The sequence below is a fragment of the Leptodactylus fuscus genome, chromosome 4 (genome assembly GCF_031893055.1).
Source record: "Leptodactylus fuscus isolate aLepFus1 chromosome 4, aLepFus1.hap2, whole genome shotgun sequence".
Taxonomy (NCBI): Eukaryota; Metazoa; Chordata; class Amphibia; order Anura; family Leptodactylidae; genus Leptodactylus; species Leptodactylus fuscus.
This window is the reverse complement of record NC_134268.1, coordinates 122,838,382-122,851,374: the sequence shown is the minus strand read 5'-3', so window position 1 is coordinate 122,851,374 and position 12,993 is coordinate 122,838,382. Positions and strand designations below refer to the sequence as shown.

Sequence of the window (12,993 nt, the reverse complement as noted above, 5' to 3'; positions counted from 1 at the left end):
TGACCCGGATATTAAATCCACTGTTCGTATAAATTGGAGGTCACCTGATTTAGCCAGCCAATTACTTTTTCCGATTTTTTTTTTTTTTTCAATGCCTCCGTTGTAGTAGTTCCTGTCCCACCTCCCCTGCACAGTTATTGGTGCAAAAAAAGCGCCAGGAAAGGTGGAAGGGGAATCAAATTTTTAGTGAGTTTGCTACGTGGTGTTCGACTGGAATCGAACATTTCGAACAGCCTGATATCCGATCGAACATGTATTCAGTCGAATGCTGTTCGCTCATCTCTACACCTTACACAGCTTGGTACACTGAAATATAAAAAAGTTACAGGTGTCAGAACATGATGATTTCTAGAAAAAAAAATCAAAATTTTTAATAAGTTATTAAAATATGGAGAAAAAAAAACATGTAGGATTTAGCTGTCCACTTGAAAAATCAGACATGTTTGTAAACGGACACATAAGGACAGACATGGACAGTAAAGGACACTACATGATGTCCCATTTAACATAATGCAAATTGTAACGGACACAGCTAGTGTCCGATACTATTGTCCGCAAGATTGTCCGCGCAAAATCCTGCATGGACAATCGCATCGGACACTAACTGTCGGACGCTAGTTGTGTCCGTTACAATTTGCATTATTGTAAATGGGGCATCATGTAGTGTCCTTTACTGTCAGTGTCTGTCCTTATGTGTCCGTTTACAAACCTCTAAGAAAATGATGGCAATGCATTTTTTTCTTAATTCCACCTCATTCTGAATTTTTTAAAGCTTCCCAATACGTTGTCCAGAATAATAAATGGTGTCATTTTAAAGTACAACTTGTCATGCAAAAATCAAGCCCTCATATGACTACGTAAATGGAAAAGTAAGAAAGTTATGGCTTCTGGAATGCAAGGATTAGAAAATTAAAACAAAAAAATTAAAAACGTCTGCGTCGCATAAAGGATTAATGAAGCATAAAAACTGAAATCCAGATGGAGATTTAAATTCAGCCTTATTGTAAATGAATCCTTACTGCAACTAGCAACTCGTTTGTTATGGGATTTATTACTAATACTTGTCATACTGTAGTAAGGGATTCCATTTTGTAAAGCGATCAGAATACAGAAAATAGGATCAAAATAAAAAAATTAACATTTGTCTCTTATTTAGGGGTTAACAGGAACATGCCTCTTCTTTTTGCGCACAACTGATAAAGCAATCACTACAGCCAACGTTATTCAGGTGAGAGATTTCTTGTAATAATATACATAAAGATCAAACTTGGTCATGTATAGTGACTTATAAAAGTATTCATACCCCTTGAACTTTTTCACATTTTATCAATTTACACCCACAAACTTAAATGTGTTTTATTGAAATTTTAAATTCTAGATTAACACCAGGTAGCCGATGAAGTGGAATCAAAATGATACATTGTTTTCAAAATTTAAATCAAATAAAAATCTGAAAAGTGTGACATACAAAAGTATTCAGCCCCCTATATCACTACTTTGTAGAGCCACCTATCACTGCAATTACAGCTGAAAGTCTTTTGGGGTATGTCTCTACCAGCTTTGCATGTCTAGAAACTGAGATTTTTGCCCATTCTTTGCAAAATAGCTCAAGCTCAGCCAGATTGGATGGAGAGCATCTGTGAACAGCAATTTTAATGTCTTGTTACAGATGCTCAATGGGATTTAGGTCTGGACTTTGACTGGGCTATTGTAACACATTAAAGGGGCTCTATCATTGGGAAAAGTCATTTTTAACTAAGCACATACATGCATAGCCTTTAGAAAGGCTATTCCACACGTGCCTTTTGTATGTAAATTGCCTCAGGAGTTTTTGAATGAGCCTGTTTTTATTCATATGCTAAATAGCTTCCAGCCAGCACAGGAAGTTCCCAGCAGCACTCCTCTTTGCTCTTCTTTCCTATCTGTGTGTGCAAACAGGAAACATGAAGTCATCAGCAGCAGCCTGTGCTGTACACATACATAGTAAAGAATAGGCAGAGGGTGCACGATGAAACTTCCGTGGTGCACCAAGAGGCTAATTAGCATGTATATAAATACGGACTCATTCAAAAACCACTGAGGTGATTTACATACAAAAGGTACGTGTCAAATAGCCTTTCTAAAGGCTATGCAAGGTGTGAGAGAGTGAAGGGTGTAGTCTGGGAAGACAAGTATATTCCAGCCAGGCACCTAAAGGGTGTGTGGTGAGACCCACACCAGGGAGGTCAGCTGACTATTCAGGCCCTAATAACAATCTGAGTGTGAAGACTAGCAGTGTGGCACCACACTGACAGAGTTGAACTGTTCAGACCGGACATCCAAAGCAGGCACTGTGCCACCCGTTGTTATTGCCAAGGTGGGAGACTGGTAGCCAGTCTCCTGTACAGTCAGGGAAAAGTTTCCTTACGTTTAAGTTAGTTTTCTCAGCCGAGAAGGTATTTGTTTTGTTTATTCTTTGACTCTGCAAAGGCATTGTATGCGCTACAAGTGAATAAAGCCTAAACTTGTGTGCAATCCAGTTTCTGTGTCCCTGTTTCCTGCACTGCTACAAGCATCTACCTGAGCGATTCCCCACTTATGGTGCTTCGGATGCGGGCATAAGTGCAGTGAGACATACACAAGCTGAAATAGAAAGCCACAGTTATGGAAGAGATTGTGAAACAGCTGGTACTGGCTAATCAGCAGCAGCAAGCTAATGCAGTGCAGCAAGAGGCTAACAGGTTGTTGCAGCAGAGACATGCAGAGCTAATGCAGCGCAACAGGAGACCAACCAACTTTTGGCCAAGCAGATGTCCATGTTGCATGCTGCTCAGTAAAAGGCCGACCCAGCAAAGCCAGAGTGGGATGCTAGGAAAGAAGTCCATAAAGCATTGACCACGATGACGTCAGAGCACGACGTAGAGGCCTATCTGTCTGGGTTTGAAAGAGTGGCCACCCGTGAGAGGCTTCCACCGCAGCTCTGGGCAGAGGTGTTGGCTCCTTTCTTCGTTGCTGAGCCCCAGCAAACTTATTTTGACCTGAGTGAACAGGATGCAGGTGATTACCAGCGCGTGAAGGCAGAAATCCTGGCCCGACTGGGTGTGGTCCAGAATGTCCGGGCTCAAAGAGTCCATGAGTGGGAATACCAGGAGGCGTTACCACCAAGGTCCCAAATGCACCACCTTGTCCAGCTTGTCTGGAAGTGGCTCCAACTGGAGACATTGACCCCAGCACAGATTGTGGAGTGGATTGTCGTAGACCGGTACCTGAGGTTTTTACCAAGTAAGATCCAGAGGTGGGTGGGGCATGGAGACCCAAGAAACGCCAATGCATTGGTGGAGTGATACTGAGCTACACAGTCCCTTGTGAAGGGGCGCCCCCAAATCCCACAAGCTCCCAAGGCCCAGAGGGCCAATTTATCTCGGGCTCCCCAGGATAAGGTAGTGACACAGGGGATAAAGACTGTCATCTGCTGGCAGTGCCAGGAGCCGGGCCATATTGTGGCTAATTGTCCCTGTGCCACTGAACCCTCGGACTGCAGCCTGGGCCAGAGGGTGTCCCTCTATGCTGCACCTGTTTGAGCTGCTATAGCATGATATTGGATTGAGCTGATATAGCGTGACTGAATTGCTATGTATCACACTTAGTTTTTGAGGGGTAGACTCTTTAAAATTGGATTGAGCTGATGTAGCCTGATTGAATTGCTGTGTCTCCCACTTAGCTACAGGGGGTACAGCATTAAAAACGGGTTTGACCATACATGGCCTGACTGAATGAACAGCTGTCTCCCACTTAGCTTTGGGGGGGGGGGGGGGTTCAGCATTAGAAACAGGTTTGACCATACATGGCCTGACTGAATGAATGTCTGTCTCCCACTTTGCTTCGGGCGGTACAGCATGTGGAAAGCTGGATGTCGCATGTGTAGACTGACTGAATTGCTGTATATCCCACTTAACTTCGGGGGGGGGGGGGGGTACAGCATACATGGCCTGACTGAATGAATGGCTGTCTTCCACTTAGCATTGGGGGGTTCAGTGGAGCAAAGCTGGATGTTGCGTATATGGACTGACTGAATTGCTGTGTCTCCCACTAAACTTTGGGGGGTAGACCCTTAAAAATTGGATTCAGCATACACAGCCTGACTGAATTTTTGTGTCTCCCAGGTAGGTTTTGGGGTTACACACCGTGAAAAACTGAATTGAGCATACATAGCCTGACTGAATTTCTGTGTCTCCCACCTAGGTTTTTGGGGTGCACACCCTGGATATCTGGATTGAGCGTACATAGCCAGACCTAATTGCTCTGTATATACCGCTAGAAAGCAGATAGTGCATTGAATTCAGCAGTCTGCCAGTTTTCTCTTTATGTGCCCTGGGACTTTAGATCTCCTTGCTGTTATAATGGCAATGATCTCAGTCCACTCTCAAAAGGCCATTCCTGACAGTTTAGCTGGGCTGTAAGGAAAGCCCCTCCTGACAGTACTCGTCCATAGCGCTGTACCGTCAGAGGGGGCATTCCTTACCACCCAGCCATGACGCTGAGCTCTTAAGAATGGCACCGTAGTATTAGTCTATAGATGAGTACAGTCAGGGGGGAGGGCATTCCTTACAGCTGAGCTTCATGGCTGGACGGTAAGGAACACCCCCATCTGACAGTAAAGCGCTATAGACGAGTACTGTCAATAGGGGTGTTTCTCACAGCCCAGCTAGACTGTCAGGAATGCCCTTTTAAAAGTGGACTGAGATCGTTGCCATTATAATGGCAAGGATATCTCCAGTCCTTGGGCACATAACGGGAAAGCCGACAGTGCGCTGAATTCAGCGCACTTTTGGCTTTCTAGCGGTATATAAAACCGTATGTGCCTAAGGACATTAAAGGTCCTCTTTAAGTAACTTCTGAAGGCAATTGAATTCACAAGATTTTATTTAGGGGTATCAGAGTACAGGGGGCTGAATACTTTTGCAAGGCATACTTTACAGATTTATATTTGATTGAAATTTTGAAAACCTCATAACATTTTTTTGTTCCACTTCATAATTATGTATTACTTTTTGTTGGTCTACCACTTAAAATCTCAATACGATACATTTTAGTTTGTGGTTGTTAGGTGACAAAAATGTGAAAGTTCAAGGGGTATGAATACATTTGCAAGCCACGGTACAAGTGCTTGTATCATCTCCTATATGCGAATTCACATTTATACAATATTATAGCAACTGAATGAATAACATTTCTAGAATAGACCTGAAGCAGATGTGAATATAATAATAAAAGTGAGAAAATATGTAAAAAAAAATATCACTCGTATCACTTTTCTTACAGGAGGTGAACTTCAGTATGTTTGAATGTACAAATGGCAACATACTTCAAGGCCTAGAAATCTTACTTGCCCGGGTTTTGGTGCCAGCACTTAAGTGTCAGGAGGTAATGCTGTATTTTATGTGAACAATGCCTGTTCATACAGTAAATCTGTGGTTGATAAATTATTGCTTTGTGTGAATCCTTCACACAGAGGCCTAACTTGAAGCTTCTAGGCCCCAATGCAAAGTATGTAATGGGCCCTCACTTACCATGTTTTGTCTATAATACTGGAGTCTTATGTAAAGAGGTCTTTGGGCCCATTTGCTACCTTTGCAACCACTATATCTATGCCAATTCCTTCATATTTATAAATCAGTTATAAACAACTTTGCATAAATGAATAATACAGGTGAAAATAAGAAACTTTGTAAATATATTTTCATTTCCATTTATCAAGTGGAGTTACTTTCTCAATAAAAGTCTATGAAGAGGGAAGGGGATACAAAAAGACACCCTATATAATTGCTGCCCCTACAATCTGCTTCTCTGTACACCTTTTAGTACTGCTATGTTTGTAGATAATAGGCTGTGTGAGGCTGAATATATACAAATATTATTAAAACAAGCAATTGGGTTGAAGATAAGAAGCAGGAGAACAGCTTAAGTAGAGAAGGAAACAAATATCCTTGATAAAATATCCTTATTTTTACCTGTATTATTCATTTGTGAAAAGTATTTGTAACTGGAGGAACATTTGAAGAAAAATTGAGTCTAGTAATTAAATTGATAACCATTAAATGGTCACTAACTTTTCAGACAACTTCGTCTCATGTCATAGAGCATGTGATTCTGTCCCAAAATGTAATACACTTTAAAGGGATTCAATAATTAAAAAGCAATTTTTTGTCCCTAACACGTAGGAATGACCTTAGGAAGGGCTATTCTTCTCCTACCTTTTAGATGTCTTGTCCGCGCCGCCGTTCGGTAGAAATCCCTGTTTTCTTCTGTATGCAAATGAGTTTCTTCGCAGCACTGGGGGAGGTCCCCAGCACTCAAACAGTACTGGGGGAGCCCCCAATGCTGCGAGAGAAATCTCCAGCACTGCCTCTATCTTTGCTTGGAACGGCCTCTCCCTGTGTCTTTAGATTTCTGGGCATGCGCACATTTATCTATTTTTTTTTTTTTTTTTTATTGTTAACCGTGTATTATCACCATATCGCGGAGCACCTGTAGATGGTTCGCAGGGCACTTGGTGTTCCCCGGAGCACAGTTTGGGAAACGCTGTCTTATATGATGGTCACTTGGGCTTTTCTCAATTATATGATTGCTCTTATAAAGATACTGCTGGCAGAGTTACATGTAAGCTAACCAAGCTAGTTATAATGGATAAGGGAGGGGCAGACTGCTCCTTATTATACACGCCCACAGCCAAAATGGGGACATTAGCAGCAGAAAAACTGATAGGGGGGGATTTTGTTTAATGTGGAAAAGTTAATCAACTCCCACATTCCATATCAACAATATCATTTGCTAACCGCATGAAACATAGTCTCTAATATGGCCAAGACAACTTATAGAGGTTATCCAGCTTCCAAAAATTATCTGCAAATACATCCACAGCAGTTCTAAATACTCACTGTTTCCTTTTGCACCCATTCCTTCACTTTTTTTTTTTTTTTTTTTTACTTGAGACTCCTTATATCACTGTTATTTACATGTAGAGAATCTGTGAAGAAACTACAGTGCCCATGATTCCTCTCCCCGCTCTCACTCTGTGTGTACCCCTCCTCTCTCCCCTGCAATGAAATCACCAGTAATAAATCAATCCCCTATCTGAAGTCACATGCTGCTGTGATGTTTCATTTGCAAGTTCACCCTCTTCTCCCTTGTGAGTCACAAAACCTCCAATTTTGCTCTATTTTGATTTTTTTTTTTTTTTTCAAGCTTCCTAGTGCATTGCACGGAATAATAAATGGTACCACTTTGAATTACATATTGTCCCACAAAAATTAAGCTTTCATACAGATCTGTGAGTGGGAAAAAAATGTTATAGCTTTTGCAATGCAAGTTGAAAAAGAAAATTGAAAAATGCCTGCAATGGAAAAGAGGTTAACTATTTTTTTTTTTACACTGTAATGTCTAACATACCAAATAATAGGAATGAAGGCCCTGCTCACATTGTTTACAAAGTATGAGGAAACGGGTAACACGAGATAAGAGGGCTTGTTTGGCACAACATGGTTTTAATAAACGCTACTTTAGGCATTATGCATGCAACTATGTGCACAGTCACTGTGCTAGCCGTGTTTTTCGCGGCTTGTACACTGATTCATTAATTTCTTTGGCTCCATACATACGATCATGTATTTTCACAGTCCCGTATACGGGGCCATGTGCAAAACTCGGGAATGAGACAATTCCCGTCCGTTTTGCGGCCCGTACTCACTGACCTCATTGAATGGGGCACTAGAGACATGGGTGACACACACTCATTCACATGCCGTCTATGTTCAGTCACAGCCATGCACACTCTAATTTACTGTAATAGTATGTGATTTGCCCCCTCCCCTCCATGAAATCTTCTGTAGGTTGTGGTTGTCCATAGTTCAGAAAGCTTCACATGATCAGGCTTTTTTCATGGGATCACTAAGGGTATGTTCACATGGTGGAATTTGATGCTGATTTTGGGGAGAATGTTATCCCCAATTCATTGGCAGATTCTGCCCTGATTCTGCCTCCCATTGTTTTCAATAGGAGGCAGAGATTGCAGCATGATGCAGGAATAATAAATGTTCTTCTTAATCTTGCTGTGTAATTTCTGTTCAAGATTCCCTGCTGATTAGGCCCTTTTATCTGCGTGTATCACATTGAAAGCAATAGGGAAAAAAGCCTCCCATTGATTTCAATGGGTAGCGCACGTATGCCGGCACCCATAGAAATCAACGGGATCTGGTTTTTACGCGCTCATTCTGAACGAGTTTTACGTTAGAATGAGCAGAGCGTAACTCCGTGTGCAGGGTCCCAAACACTTCCATTTGCCTTTTATGTACACATGACCTGTTTGCTGTCATGTTAAACATCTCTGATTTCTAATATTTGTTTAGAACTGGGGTGCTGTGAAGGATGGTCTACAGAATTCCCAAATTCAAGAGTTCTTAGACTCTTTGGATAAGTTTGTTGCAACTTTATCATCAGCAAACAATAATCTGGATGGAAAAATTGAACTTAAAAAAGTGGATAGCAGCAACTTCCTGGATAGCTTACAAAGTCCGTCGGAATTTATAGCTGCAGGTATGTTCATATTTTATCATGAAAGACAAATATATAGGGACTACAAATATATATCAGCAGACATACTCCCCTTCAGCTCAGATTTTTTAGGAACAAAAAGCCTTTGTTGTATATGGCCATAGATAGGAAATCTATTTTATTAGTTCCCCTCTAGTCTGCCAACCATGTCGACAGCCTGGTTGTTGCAGGTTGGCATTCAACTCTTACCATTCAATTGTTTATCAAATGCTCTACAGAAATTAGATTGATCAAGTGTGAATGGTGGCCTGTTAAACCTATTTGTGGAATAGGTTAGGTTTCGGGGTGGGTTTATTTATTTCTCCTGCTTGTATAGTGTCAACATATTTTGCAATGCTTTTACAGACACTATTAGTCCTTGTCCTATGTAGGGCCCACAATCTAAGTTCCCAATTAGCATGTCTTTGGAGTTGGTTGACAAAAGGGTTTATGCCACAAAAATTACAGTTCAGCTGCTCCACTCACTTCTATGGGACTGCCAGAGATAACTGAAAACAATGCTTAGCTATCTGCTGCAGTCCCATAGAGAATGAATGGAGTAGCAACACATTTTCTTAATCAGCCACTTAGGGATAGGGAAATAGGACCCCATTCTCGTGATACCCCCACCAATTATCCCTTTTTATGCCTTGGTAACATAGTATAAAATTAGCATAAGTTAATTATACACATTCGATTCAGATGCCATAACATGGTGTGCATATAATTAAAATGGTTTCTAATTATAGCCAATAAATGTTATTGTTTGTTTAATGAAAATGTTTTCAATATAATTTCTTTGTTACTACTAGTTGATAAAAATCTGTTCATGGTCATGTAATGGACACACATGTGCCCGTCATGTTACAAGACAGAACCCTGATTTACTATGCTGTGACTGTTTAGGGTCACAGCATATGAAGGGTGGGAAATCTTCCGTAGGGAAATAATTAAAGCACAGGAACTAACAATACCTAGAAGGAAGAAAAATGGGAAGCACCTAAAAATATCAGGATGGATGACCAAAAAATTACATAACCTGCTAAAAAGGAAAAAGGAAACATACAAAAAGTGGAAGATGGGAACTATACCTAAGCAAGAGTACACAGCAGTCTGCAGACTCTGCAAGACAAGCATCAAAGGAGCTAAGGCTGAACACGAATTGAAGCTTGCAAAAGAGGCAAAGAGTAAGGTAAAAGGATTTTGGGGATATGTTAAAAGCAAAAGAAAAGTGAAGGAGACCATTGGAGTCCTGAAGAATGACAAAGGAGAAACAGTTAACATGGTGGAACAGCAGGTGGAGCTACTAAATTCATATTTTGTATCCGTCTTCTCCCAAGAAACTAATGGAAATATCGACATTAATGGTGATGGAGATGAGGGGAAGGAGGACTCCAAGCTGACTATAAGCGAAGGTCTAGTAAGAGAGCACTTAGCCAAGTTTGAAACAGGGATACAGTTGCTGTCCCGTTGGTGGAGATAGGGTCCCACCCCGTCAAAACTGGTAAGTAATAGAGCTCCACACGAAAACTGTGTTCAAGATAATTTATTGTAGCGAATGAGTGAGTACTTTCGGTCTATTTTTCGACCTTCCTCAGACTCTACATAGAACATAAAGAGACATTCCGTCATGACAATGCAACATGTTGTAACAGCACATGCTGTAAAATGAAACAAAGGAACAAAATATAGACATTTATAACATAAACAAATCACGAACATAAAGCCATGTGTCAGCCAGAAGTGAGTATACATCAGCAGTAGAGTTAGGGCCTGGGTAGTAGTAGTATATAGTGGTCAAGGAAAATTGTCAAGTCAGAACAAAAGCCAAAACAGAAGTTAAAAATCTAACATTCCAGCAGAATGATCCATAGATAGAGGAAATGTTGAAGTATATTATATTAGAATGAAGCTGCATGTGTTATCCCATAAACAAAAACATATAGACATAGCAGAACAGAGGTAGTCACCTGTTGTTTCAGTAGTCCAGTATACATAGGGAATTAACTTAGTTCTGCCTATTTAAATTAAAAAGTGCATAACATAAGTACAGTTGCCCCCCATAAGAAGGAAGTATACATGTGATAGCAATGCTCGTTGCCAGGGGTTCTTACCTCCCGCCCGTCCGGGCCCGCACAGGGTTAATGAAAATGCCAAAATTCTGCAGAGATGCGCAGCAGGGAAGTGCCTCTGGCGAAATGAAGATGCGCGCCATATCAGCGTCCCTGCCCGCCTTTAAAAAGGGGAGTTCCGGCCTCTTCCTATTGGGCCGACGCGCGCATGTCTATGGACGTTCAGGCCTGATAGTAACTGCGCATGCGCGCGTGCCCGACAGGCAAAGAGACTGCCGGCCGCGGCAGAAAGTATCTGCCCAGAAGCGCATGCGCACTGGGGAAGTGCGATATAATAGAAGATCGCAACAATGTGCGTAGAGGAATGAGGAGAAAAGAGCAGGGCTGTCATGAAGGATTATAGGACAGGGATGGGAAATGGCTGAAGGAAGGAATATTATCAAGTATTGGAAAATAAGAGACAAGAGAAAAAACACCGTGTAATTAGAAGGGACCAAGTGAATATAATGAAAAGCAATAATGAGGATGAATAAGAAGTAAAAAAGGCCCAAAATAAATAGAAAAGTAGTAAAAAAGTAAAGAGATTTAAGCAATAAAAAATGAAAAATAAAGATTGAAAAAATAAAAATAAAAAATAAAGGAATGAATGAAAAAAATAAAAAATAAAAAGATAATAAAAATAAAAAATATAAAATAAAAAATAATGAATAAAAAATAAATAATAAAAATTAGTAAAAAGGATATATTTTTTCATGCGGGCCCAGGCGGTAGTCGGGGGGCAATCTTAACGAGCCTGTGAAGAAAGAAGAAGAATGGATTATCAAGATAATGGGAACATCATGCAAATAAAGAGATTTTCAATAAAATGTGTTACGAGAACAAGTAGGAACACCTTAAATGAATGCCTGTACTTCGTATTCTCGATTAAGACCCCTAGGCTCCATAGTCTGGAGCCTATAAATCCAGTACGCCTCTTTTTTCTTTAACATCAATATTCTATTGCCACCCCTTCGAGGGATGCTCACTTGCTCGAGTACCTGGAATCTTAACTGCGAGATGTTATGCCCCATTCTATCAAAGTGTGCTGGTAAGGGCAGCAGTAGGTTGCGGCAACGAATGTTAGACTTGTGCTGCTTAATGCGGTGACCTGGAAGAGATACATTGATGACATCTTCTGTATCTGGAAGGGATCAGCCTCAAGTCTCAATGATTTTACCCAATACATCAATAACGTTTGGCCTGAACTCAAATTTACGCTCCATTTCAGCACAGAAAAGATTAGTTTCCTGGACACCATGATCTCTAAAAAACAGGACGGCACACTTTGTCCAGACCTTTTCACAAAAAAGACAGATAGAAACAGTCTTTTGCATTACGAGAGCTGCCACCCGACATCAACAAAAAAATCCCTTCCTAAATCACAGTTTTGTAGAGTGAAACGGATAGTTCAGGATCCCGAGATCAGGGAAAAAAGATTCAAAGAGATGGAAAACAAATTCAGAGCCAGGGGTTATCCTCATAAATTGCTTTCGGATTCACTGCAACAAACTAGGCAGGATCGCCCACAAGAACAAATCTCTAATCGTGACAAGGATGACAGTAGAATCACACTAGTACACACTTACCATCCCTTTATCTACAAAATTCATGGCATCATTAGAAAACACTGGCCACTTTTAGCCAAAGCTCACCCCGAGATACCATCATTCCATAAAAACTTTCGCCCCTGTTACAGACGCCCACAGAACCTCAGAGATAGATTGGTTCGAGCCGATCTAGGCTCTGAGATTAAGATGTCACGTCAATTATTTCTTAGCACACCACGGAAAGGTACTTTTCCGTGTTTATCCTGTCATCAATGCTCTAATGTGTTAAAAGGGGAAAAGATTTATCACCCACAAACAGGGGAAACAATATTATCCAGGGACTACTTTACATGCAATTCAAGTTTTGTCGTGTACCTGATAAAATGTCCGTGCGGTCTCGCATACGTTGGGGAGACAACCCAGCGTGTGCGAGACCGCATTAAGCAGCACAAGTCTAACATTCGTTGCCGCAACCTACTGCTGCCCTTACCAGCACACTTTGATAGAATGGGGCATAACATCTCGCAGTTAAGATTCCAGGTACTCGAGCAAGTGAGCATCCCTCGAAGGGGTGGCAATAGAATATTGATGTTAAAAAAAGAGGCGTACTGGATTTATAGGCTCCAGACTATGGAGCCTAGGGGTCTTAATCGAGAATACGAAGTACAGGCATTCATTTAAGGTGTTCCTACTTGTTCTCGTAACACATTTTATTGAAAATCTCTTTATTTGCATGATGTTCCCATTATCTTGATAATCCATTCTTC

At 41.0% G+C, this 12,993-nt stretch overlaps 1 protein-coding gene across 1 annotated transcript in view; it reads left to right on the top strand.

The window, feature by feature from the left end:
• The window catches only part of LOC142200556 (dynein axonemal heavy chain 5-like), a 384,102-nt gene that overhangs the window by 36,436 nt on the left and 334,673 nt on the right, over positions 1-12,993 (top strand). Inside the window, exons 6-8 of the mRNA XM_075270991.1 lie at positions 1,157-1,228; positions 5,302-5,403; positions 8,385-8,571. Of these exons, the coding sequence (XP_075127092.1) occupies positions 1,157-1,228; positions 5,302-5,403; positions 8,385-8,571 (361 nt within the window). The remainder of the gene's footprint in view (positions 1-1,156; positions 1,229-5,301; positions 5,404-8,384; positions 8,572-12,993) is intronic.